Below are 10,959 nucleotides of genomic sequence, written 5' to 3'. Positions count from 1 at the left end.
AAACCCGCAATTTTCTTGCCCCCAATGAATTATTTATAAGACAAATAATTAAACACAGTTTTCTATACATATTTATTTTTTAATTAAAATGAATATAAGACAAGGAAACGAAACCTATAAATGAATTTAAAATAGATATTGGAATGTTTCATACATTTAAGTGAAAAAATTAAATGGACAGAGAAAACATAATTAAGTTAAACAGGAAATTATAACTTATTATTAATTAAATAGATGTTAAAATTGTATATCCCAATTAATAAATGGGAGTGTAATTAAAAAAAAATTGTTGTAGATAATAAAGGACAAAAAAACAACACACGATAAAAATTTTAAAAATTAATTAATTAATTACGCATTCAATTAACATACATACAAAAGATAGGGTCTAAATACCACGGTGGGATTTTGTTAAAAAGACCTAATTTTTGCTGTGAAAAACATCGTTAAATTTCATCATTAGCTAAAAAACTACTTTCTTACTTAAATTGCATTCTATAAAAAATAGATATTTGCAAAAACGGATTTATGTACTAAGAACGTCTGATCGTAGCTTTAGCCTCTAGTACCATCCTCGCATACTTTATTGAGAAACTTCGTCTGCTTATATTTTGACTCCACCCACAAATTCTGTATATATCGACTTCTAGAGATCGAAAATGTCAAATGTCATTCTTATCTCTATTTTCGCGGTTAAATTTTTTTTTTCGAAATTAGCGGTCTTATTCCTGATCAGCGCCATCTACCCATAGCGGTGACTTTGAGAACTACTGTAAGCGGCAAGCCAATCAGATGTCGCTAAAATCTGGTGACGTCATTTTTGGTAAGACCCGAGAGTGCCAGTCAGTGACGTCACCAGATTTTAGCGATATCTGATTGGCTTGCCGCTTACAGTAGTTCTCAAAGTCGCCGCTATGGGTAGGTGGCGCTGATCAGGAATAAGACCGCTAATTGCTATATACAGAATTTGTGGGTGGAGTCAAAATATAAGCAGACGAAGTTTCTCAATAAAGTATGCGAGGATGGGTAGTGAATTTGCTACGTTCAACGTTCTTCTTACATAAATCCGTTTTTGATATTTGTAATAAGGGACGGATTCTATCTTCCTTTTTCGTTTCGTTAGTTTTTTTTAAACAATCAACGATATTGGTTGGGGGTAAATAAAATATTTAAAAACCTATAAATTTGGTTGGTACTCGTAATCTGGGTTATTAACTATAATACAATTACTATATATTTATTAATTTATCCTTCCGGCATTTGGTTGTTGAAATTAATAATAATAATAATATTACTAATTAGATTTAAGTTATTTACCTTTCTCTATTAGATAAGTCTTTCTTCGGGTGGTGGTTTCATGACGTGGTTCATTTCGACTCGGGACCCGAACATTTCTTGTCGACTGGGACTGTAAGTTCCCCTAGTGGCACGTTTCTTTTTAGCGATTCGCAGGAAAATAACTATCGCAACTATGATGCAAATTACGCAAATTATGGCTAGTGACAGACCAACTGCGAGAGCTAATGTATCTGTTGTACTTGGAACTGGCAACTGAAATAAAACGCATTTGCATTTGATTTAACTACAAGAAATAATTTGCAACTGCAGGGAGCCCACTCTTATTAAATTTAAATTCCTTATAGGAAAAATAGGAATTTTTTTCCGGAATTATAGGATTTTATAGGAGAAAAAATCACGTGTTTTTATAGGAAAATATAGGGATAAAAATGCTCATATATAATACAATTTTGGGCTTAAACTATGTAGAAAAATCTCAAAAAAGAACAAAAAAACTAATTGGATTTTACTTTGAAAACTCAGAAGAACTTAATTAAAATATAATATAATATATAAAAAATCCTAAGCGAGCCTTTGAAGCAATTTCAGTGTCTATTCAAATGTCATATCGATAAAAAACAGCTAAATTTTGATAAATTTAATGCTAAACTATACGAAAACTTCGACTAAGTCAAAAATATAGGATATTATAGGACATTTCATGAAATTATAGGATAATATAGGACTGGTTCAAAAATATAGGAATTTATAGGAATTATAGGACCGGTGGGCTCCCTGCAACTGTCATAATTTAAGAAATATTTATTGCACTCGCGAGTTAAATTATTAATTAAATCATAATTAATTAAAACTTACTTTTAATTCGCAATATGTTCCGTTAAATCCATGCGCACATTGACATATAGGCGATGACGTCATATTCTTTTCATCAGCTTGCGGCAAACATTCGCCATTATTCTCGCAATTGTAGGTCAAACACGGATTCTCCACGATGCAATGCGGTGGTGCAAACAATTCCGAGCAATTACATTTGTAACTACCAAACAAATTGGTGCAAAACGCCCCATTCTTGCACAGATCAGGATATAACTGGCATTCGTCGATATCGTCTGTGCAGTTCGTGCCTTGGAAGCCAATGGCGCAAATGCACGCGTAATTCTCAAATCCCACTTTTTCGCACGTTGCTCCATTTTCGCATGGGTTTGGAAGGCACGGGTTCATTTCCGTATCACATAGTTCTCCTTCGTAACCGGTGTTACATTTGCAAGTAGTTTTGCGATCAGGAATTGTGGGTGTATTAACGCAAGTACCATTGACACACTGGTGACCAATTGAAGAGCAGTAATCGATAACTTTTTCACATTTTTCTCCTTCGTATCTATCGTTGCATTCGCACTTAAACTGTAAAAACACCGTATCAGGCTCGTGTGCAACGCGAAACACTGAAAATGCAAAAGAAAACTGAAAAATTAAACATTTACCTCTATATTTTCATGTCTCGCAACAGGAAAGCATGTGGCTCCATTTTCACATGGTTCATTGTCACATCTTATCACTTTCTGAAAGTTGATAATGTATGTTGTTGTTTATGAGTCTAATGCGTAGCGTTTTAATGTATGATAATTAATAACTTACTCGTTTTTCACAGTTGGGACCAGTGTACTCTTCATCGCAATTGCAACTGTAATTACCAAAACTAGATATACACTGACCGCCATTTTGACAAGGCGAAGGATTGCTGTGACACAAATTAACTTCATAATTGCATCTGTTAAGGAAAAATTAATCGAGTTTCGCTCACTTTTGCAAACGCGACTTAAGAAAACTTACAGTTGGCCAGAATAAAATGGTAAGCAATTGCACATGAAACTTCCATACATGTTTTCGCAAGCGCCATGTTCGCATGGCGATTCTAGACATTCATCCACGTCCTCTTCGCAGAAATGTCCGGAATATTGTTCAGAGCATTTGCAACTAAAATCACTTGTGGCATTAAGGCATTTTCCACGATTTTGACAAAGGTCATCCCAGCACACAATACATCCGATGTGTAAACCTTCTGAACTAGACACCAAGTCGAAATGATTAGGAGATTCGTCATTTTGTAAGGCATCTCTTGCAAAATATGGCAACAACACATCTCCAACACGAATTTCATCAAGGCATCCTGAAAGCGAACAACGTACGTGGTAACTACTGTCTATCGACGGGGCTCCTTCACTATATTACCTCTGAAAAATCCATCGGGTTTAGTGTTACCACCAACATAAAAATCAGCGTCTTGGACAATTTGCATCAATGATATAACGCTGGAATATTCGGCAATTCTCTCTGAATTATCCGTATCCATTACCGCTTTCAATATAGTTTCATTCATAAAGATCGTAACCTTGTGCCAATCTCCGTTCGTCACATTAGTGCCAACAAGTAGCGTCCCAATATTTTCATTGTATCCAAACTTCCATTGTATTATTACAGAATCGCTTACGGTAATGGTTAAGTGGTTATTGTTGAATCCATTTGTGACAACGTGTAACAAAGTCCCACCAGGCGTTTGAGTACGGAACCTTAAACTAATACTATTGCTTGTAACATTGGACGAAAAATTTGGTTTGTACTTCAGGACGGAATCTCCTTTCAACGCCACATCAGCCAGACATTCGTAACCGATTGGTAAATTGCGGCAAATTGAATTTGCGGGGCACTGATGGATAAAACACGGTTCTTTTTCGGAACAATTAATGCCACGATAACCTTCGGAACATTTGCAAGAATAAGAGTTCCACGTGTCAATGCAAGTTCCACCATTAGTGCATGGGTTAGAGTCGCAAGGATTATCGCTAAGTACACCTTCCGAAACGCTGTTAGCCTCAACAGTCGCTGGAAAAACTTCGGGGGCTTTGTCCTGGAAGCCGTAACTTTTCGCGCTTGGGTAAATGTCAAGTAACATGTCATTTACTCTAAAATCTTGTATTATCCCCTTGAAAAACGTGATATTCTCCCAGCTATGAGTATTATAGACAGCGGCATTGTTTTCGCTTTCAAAATCTATTTGTCGTTTCACTCTCGTTTCACCGTTATGTTTAGGCAATCCACCAATGAATATCACGTCCATCTTTAATGGATTTTCAGGAATGTTGACGTGCTGCGTAGTTTCATTAATACTCAACGACAAGACAGTAGCGTTGCGAAAAACCTTAACGAAATGATAGTCGCCATTGTTTAATTTCTTCTCCATAATTTTATTTTCAACCAATCCAGTTGTGGCTTTCAAATATCCATTTTCCAAGAACACAGCTACAAAAGTGGTATTATTGTAGGAGTGACTTTCGGAGCCATACTGATCTGGCATATTCTCTCCGAAAAGATTCGGTCCCAGGTAAAATATGAAGCCATCAGCTTGCCTGGTTCTCAAGAACAACGTTATGTTAGTTGAACGTGTTAAATCAACCCTCTCTATCTCAGGTACTTCCACTTTGGCGTAACTCTGAACATCTTTGTAGCCAAATGTTGCTGGTGTGACCGAATACTGGCAAGTAGATCCGAAGTAAGGCCTTGGACAAAAGCAACTGTAGGAAAACCAGTAATCTTTGCAGTGTCCAATTGTTGAGCAGGTATCTTCCAAGCATTGCTCTTCACGATGACATCCGATTTCAGTTCCTTTTAACGTCGCGTTGTCAGGAACAACGAGTTGTTCATTGAGGTATATCTCGCGCATACAACCAATGAAGGTTTGATAACCAGCAAAGTTACGTGGTAGCAATCCCCCTCCAAAGGTTGTTACATTAAGATTTCCAATATTTTCAGAGTTAACTACGTCAGTTTGAATCCAGTTTGAAACGCTAAGGTTTGCGCTGTTAGGAGTAATGTTAATACTGACATCTTTCCATAAGCCATCGTTGCGTGTAGGGGCGCGTTCATCTTCCTTAATATTTTTCAAAATTCCGTAATTTTGAATCGCGAGGTTAACGGAACCATCTTGCAGATAGATGATAATGAATAAGTTGTTATAGGAATCAGTTGAATGGACGAGAATTCCCTCGCTCAACGTCGTACGGAATTGAAATCTAAGACTGTAGGTGTAGAAATAGGTGTCGGATTTGTAACTGTTGGAAACGTCCATTGATGACCCATTTCTGAAGGATACTATAGTAATAAGTTCGCATGTACGTCCGGCAAATCCAACTGGACACTGGCATTTAAATTGGTGCTCTTGATTATCATCCAAGTACGGAATACACTCTCCATTATTTTCACAAGGGTCATTTCTGCACCCGAGAAGTTGAATCTCGCAGTCTTTTCCGCCATACCCGAAATGGCACTTACAAGAGTAATCCGCGATCAAATTATCGCATGTGGCGTTGTTTTGACACGGTTGCGATTCGCATTCGTTGATATCGATGGAACAATCCTTTCCTTCGAAACCAGGTATACACTCGCAATGATAGTTATTAATTCCATCTACGCAAGTACCATTTACGCAATCGTGATTTTCGCAATCATCTATGTTTGTTTCGCAGTTATCTCCAGTAAAACCCAACTGACATTCGCAAAAATACCCTGATGCGTCCGCGTATGAGAAAGAAGGAAATTTCCCTAAATAGTTAACTTGATACAGTGATGAATTGGATTTTTCGAAACACGTAGCGCCATTTTGACAAGGGTTCGATTCGCATTCGTTGACATCGATTTCGCAATTAATTCCTTTGTAACCTTTTAAGCAATGGCATGTATAGTTCTTAACGTGATCCTCGCAATTAGCTCCATTTACGCAAGGATCCGAGAAGCAATCGTCAATATTTTTTTCGCAAAACTCTCCGGTGAATCCCGAATCTTCGCAATCGCACAAAAACCCATTGACTTTATCAATGCACCTGGCACCAAATTCAACGTGAAAACACGGGCTCGATTCGCACTCATCAATATCTATCTCGCATCGCGTACCATTGTACCCTGGCTGACAAGCGCAAGTATATTGATTTATGGTATCGTAGCAAGTGGCTCCATTAACGCAAGGAGACGAAGCGCATTCGTCAATATCGATTTCGCATTCTTTCCCAGTATAGCCAGGTGCGCAAGTGCAATTATAATCGTTAACGAGGTTTTGGCAAGTACCATTATTGCGGCAAGGGTTCGATAAGCATTCGTTAAATTCAACGTTACAATTGTGACCAGTATATCCAGGTTGACAATAACACTTATAACTGCCATTTGAGCTTTGGCAAATACCAAATACGCAGGGAGACGGATCGCAAACGTTTATTTCCGACTCGCAATGTACTCCCGTATAACCGGGAGGACAAAGACAAGTGTATGTCCCTGCTCCGTTTAAACACGCTCCTCTAACGCAAGGTTGACTCGAGCACGAGTCAACTCTTACGGAGCAGTCATTGCCGGTAAATCCATCCGGACAACTAAAATTGCCGGCGCGCGGGTTTTAATAACGCAAAAGAAAAGCAAGTAGGAAAGTGGTTTTACAATACACACCTGCATCTATGATCACTGACTAAATCGTAACAGACTTGGTAAGGTGGACAAGTCACACCAAGGCAATCATTAATGTTTTCTTCGCAATTTGCGCCAGTAAAACCTTGAGGACAATTGCAAGTGTAACCTGATGATGATGATGATACTTGGCTTTCACAAGTACCTCCGTTTAAGCACGGTGATGATTCGCACGATGAAATTGGAGTTTCGCATCGTTCACCTAGAAAGTAATTAAAAACAAAATTACTAATTAAGTATTAATAAACTGATTATTGTTATTATTTTTTTCTTTCTTTCGGTTAATCAATTCAATTCAATTCAATTCAAAAATCATTACAACAAATCAAACTTATTACATAAAAAAAAATCATAAAATTATACATAAAATTCATCACAATTATAATAAATGTCACAATAATTCAAAAAATTCAAAACCAATACATGAAATAATAAGTATATATCGATGTTCATATTAAATGTCGCAATAATTCAAAAAATTCAAAACCAATACATGAAATAATAAGTATATATGTAATATATCGATGTTCATATTAATTTCAAAGTTTTCTTGTACCCATAACCATGAACCATAATGTTATCAGCCTAATTCACTATAAAAACCAAACCAAATCCTTACCAATATATCCAACATCACAGACACATCTCTGATTAGAACAAACACCATGCAAACACAGTTGGGATTGACAATCTTCTAAACGAGATGCGCGAACGCTAGGAATATCGCAGTTACGGCCACTCCAACCGGGCAAGCAATCGCAGATGTAAGAATGATTGTTCTAAGGTAAAGGTAACGCTCGAAATAATCAATATAAAAACCTAACTCCAAAATATCTCTCAAATAAAAACATACAAAACATAAAAACAAGTTTGTATAAAGTCATCGTAGTTGTTCGAAAACTTACCGTACTTCTACAAGCCCTTTTATTTAAACAAGGATTAGAAGCGCAAGCACTTGCATTACACGGAGAACAACTAATAATGTTAATTATTAATAGTTAGTCTCACTAACGCGATCCTCCATATCCATCAATTACACATCGCACTTACCTTCCAGTTTCACTGCACTGTATCTCGCACCTTGCTTCACACAAATGTCCAGTAAATCCCGCCGCGCATATACACGTCGTACTATTCTTTCCATCTTCCGTTAGACAAGTTCCACCATTGAAGCAGGATGACGTGTGACAAATTGGACTTGGTGACTCAATAATGCGACTTAATAGCGGAGAACAATTTGGTGGATTCCCAGTAAAGCCTTCATCGCATTCGCAAGTGAATCTATTGATTCCATCGATGCAATGAGAGTTTGGTGGACACATTGCAATGGCGCAATCATCGACGTTAACTTCGCAGGAATATCCTTCGAAACCAAGAGGACATCGGCAATCGTATCCACTGTTTCTAGCAACGCACGTTCCTCCATTTTGACACGGTTGAGAAGAACAATCGTCGAGTGGTACATCGCAATCTTTGCCTCCTTTACCACGAGGACATACGCAAACGTAACTTCCATAGTTATCGAAGCAAGTACTGCCTGAACTACATGGATTCTGTTCTACGCATTCGTTAATGTTTTCTTCGCAATTTGGTCCTTTGTATCCTTTTAAAATTTTATATATATCTTGGTTATAGAATAGCTCTAAAGAGAAAGGGTAAGTAAGCATTTAGCCTAACCAGTGTCTCTGCACACGCAGAAATAGCTTCCAATTTCATCAATACACGTTCCATTATTCAAACAAGGGTTTGATTCGCATTCATTAATATTTAATGAACAATCATCTCCAGCAAAACCTATTTTTACACTCTTAAAAATTAATTGACGTCCCCCAAATTGAAATGATGTTGCGGAAATCATACCAGGTGGACATATGCATCTGATTGAGTTTCCATTGGCAATGCATGTCCCTCCATTACAAGTATTTTGTTCACACAAACTACCATTGGAAGGAGTTTCACAATGGTATCCTGCAAAGTTTGGTCTACAAACGCAGTAGGTCAAATTCCCCGCGCTATCCTCCACACACTCCCCATTATTTTCGCACAAATTGAATTCAGGTCTCGAACAAAGTGCTCCTACAATGTAACGCCATGAGTTTCAATTTGCAATTGATCCTTTTTACCCCAAACTACGTGTACCTTCATCAACATCACAATTTTCACCACTGTATCTCGCGGTGCATTCGCATTTATACCCATTAGGTGTTGATACGCATGTACTTGGAGCGCGGCAAGGGTTACTAAAGCAGGAATCAGCTTCATAGCCATCTACACATATATGAAATTTCCATTTCTAAAACATTTCCAACACACTGGTCGCAATCGCAATTCCAGTGGTGTGCGAGTCCCGTTTTTTCGGTTTCGAGCCGAGTCCGAGTATCGTAACTAATTTCTTATCGAGTATCGAGCCGAGTCTCAAAAATACTTTCGAGTATCGAGTATTTAGATAGGTCAAATTTTGTTTGTTCTTTCGAGTAATTATCGAGTCTCAAATATTGACTTGTCGAGTAGCAATTTTGTAAATTTCTTAAAAATAACGAAGATTTTCAATTATCTAATATCGAACTAGTTCAAAAAGATTGTTCGTGATCAATTAAACATTGAACAGGTGATTTTCAAAATAAATGCTCATGAACTCATCGTCTGCTATAGTTATAAGCCTCGGAATCGAGTATTTAAGATGTTAAAAAGCTACTCGAATCTTTCTCGAGTATCTCAATGTGTTGTTATCGAGTATCGAGTCGAGTACTCGCACACCCCTGCGCAATTCCCCTTAAAATACTGACCACAACTTCGTGAATTTGGTAATGGGCACCTGTCCCACGTTACATCTGATGACCTAACTCTCGGGTCATTAAGTGGCACGGAAGATCCTTCCAATATACAACCAGTGTAATTTTTGCCAATATAAAGGTTTGGATAATCGTTGTTTAAATCAATGGATAATAAATTAGTTCTCGTTGTAGAATTTGACACAATTTGGGAACTTAGTTGATCAATTTTAAGTAGGACGGAATTAGAAAACTCTTGTCTCAATTCCACATTATGCCACAAATTGTTCTTTAAATTTGGCGAAGAGTATTCCAACGTATCTTCTACTCCACCAACTTTCCATTTTAACCGAAGATGACCCGATTCCGCTAATTCTATCTTTAAATAATCCCCATTCTTTCCTTCTTGCGATAAAAACTCCCCGAAGGAACAAGTGCGAAAACTAAATGTAATCGGACTGTTCAATGAAATAGAATTGGGTAATAACGCGTAGGAATAAGGTCCTTTAAAAAATCCTTCTTTAGGCGTTCTTTCCTGAGTTAATACATGATTCATAAGGAATAAGGCAGTACATAAAACTAAAAGAGTACAGAGAAGGTGTTAATTAGGAAACCCACCAACAGAAAACATCAAAAACACACTTTTATACTCACAATAATAAATAAAACTATGTTTTGTACAAGTTAGCGAGTGCATCGTTGATAAATTTGTAGATAGACGCATGTCTATTGTATGTAAACAAACTCCAAACACTGGAGTTGTTTGTAATTGTAAAATGTCAAGATAAAAATGAGCAACTCATTTATTACGTCCGGTTTGCTTAATATTTGAAATCTTCCGCAATTATTCCGTTTAAAATTATTATTATTAGTTAACCATTGCAATGGCACGGTCTGTCAATCGTTAAGCCTTGGCATGCATAGCTTCCTTGTTGGCTTCTTTTTCGCCGAGCGAGCTTGGCTTCGGTGTTCGGTTTGGCTTCCTCCCTTTCACTTTCACACTAATTCAACGCATTTTTAATTAATACTAAATACATTTCAGCAATTAAATTTATATTTCTTAAATTATAAATTCAAAACCGACGGAATATTTAAAACACGGCACAAATAAGTTAAGTTAAATTAAAAAAAGATTAAAAACTATTACACCCACTCGATCTACGGCCTACGTTATTTCCACCTGTCTCCCCACTCCTATACAGGTTATATCATTCTATATTGTTTTTCACTAATTGACCACTAGATAGAGTCGCGGCGTGCTTAGGGTTCAATGGTATCAAAGCTAACCGCCACCGCCAGGTGCAGATTATATAACGATTGAATAGGCCTGTCTGAATAGGACTCGCACATGGGATGCGTCAGAGAGGAAATGCCATTACTTTTG

The 10,959-nt window shown here is 37.3% G+C and overlaps 1 protein-coding gene across 2 annotated transcripts; it reads right to left on the bottom strand.

Moving 5' to 3' along the window:
- Positions 1 to 58: 58 nt before the first annotated feature.
- Positions 59 to 10,939, bottom strand: crb (cell polarity complex component crumbs). Of its 2 annotated transcripts, XM_089847870.1 has the most exons (16): positions 10,729 to 10,939; positions 10,230 to 10,576; positions 9,591 to 10,154; positions 8,944 to 9,072; positions 8,665 to 8,880; positions 8,482 to 8,598; positions 7,855 to 8,407; positions 7,710 to 7,779; positions 7,424 to 7,583; positions 6,787 to 7,006; positions 3,529 to 6,713; positions 3,130 to 3,466; positions 2,935 to 3,067; positions 2,781 to 2,858; positions 2,155 to 2,700; positions 59 to 1,551 (listed from the first exon to the last, which is right to left on the bottom strand). In XM_089847870.1, exons 2-16 carry the CDS (start codon positions 10,297 to 10,299, stop codon positions 1,327 to 1,329), a joined length of 6,603 nt encoding a protein of 2,200 aa, XP_089703996.1. In that variant the 5' UTR covers positions 10,300 to 10,576; positions 10,729 to 10,939; the 3' UTR covers positions 59 to 1,326. The 2 variants fall into 2 exon arrangements, with proteins under 2 accessions (XP_089703996.1, XP_089703995.1); XM_089847869.1 differs by having other exon boundaries at positions 10,230 to 10,939.
- Between the last annotated feature and the right edge of the window lie 20 nt (positions 10,940 to 10,959).

This window comes from Phalangium opilio, unplaced genomic scaffold (genome assembly GCF_054372755.1).
Source record: "Phalangium opilio isolate 3A_F unplaced genomic scaffold, DU_Popi_V2 ptg000082l_1, whole genome shotgun sequence".
Classification (NCBI taxonomy): Eukaryota; Metazoa; Arthropoda; class Arachnida; order Opiliones; family Phalangiidae; genus Phalangium; species Phalangium opilio.
The sequence above is the reverse complement of the archived record's forward strand: the minus strand, read 5'-3'. Positions and strand labels throughout refer to the sequence as shown.

Coding starts and splice junctions, on each gene's coding strand:
- crb (XM_089847869.1), bottom strand. CDS start 10,299: ATGCGTCTATCTACAAATTTATCAACGATGCACTCGCTAACTTGTACA. Junction 7,780..7,854: donor CAGTGCAGTGAAACTGGAAG/GTAAGTGCGATG, acceptor TAACATTATTAG/TTGTTCTCCGTGTAATGCAA. Junction 2,701..2,780: donor CGAGACATGAAAATATAGAG/GTAAATGTTTAA, acceptor GTGTTTTTACAG/TTTAAGTGCGAATGCAACGA.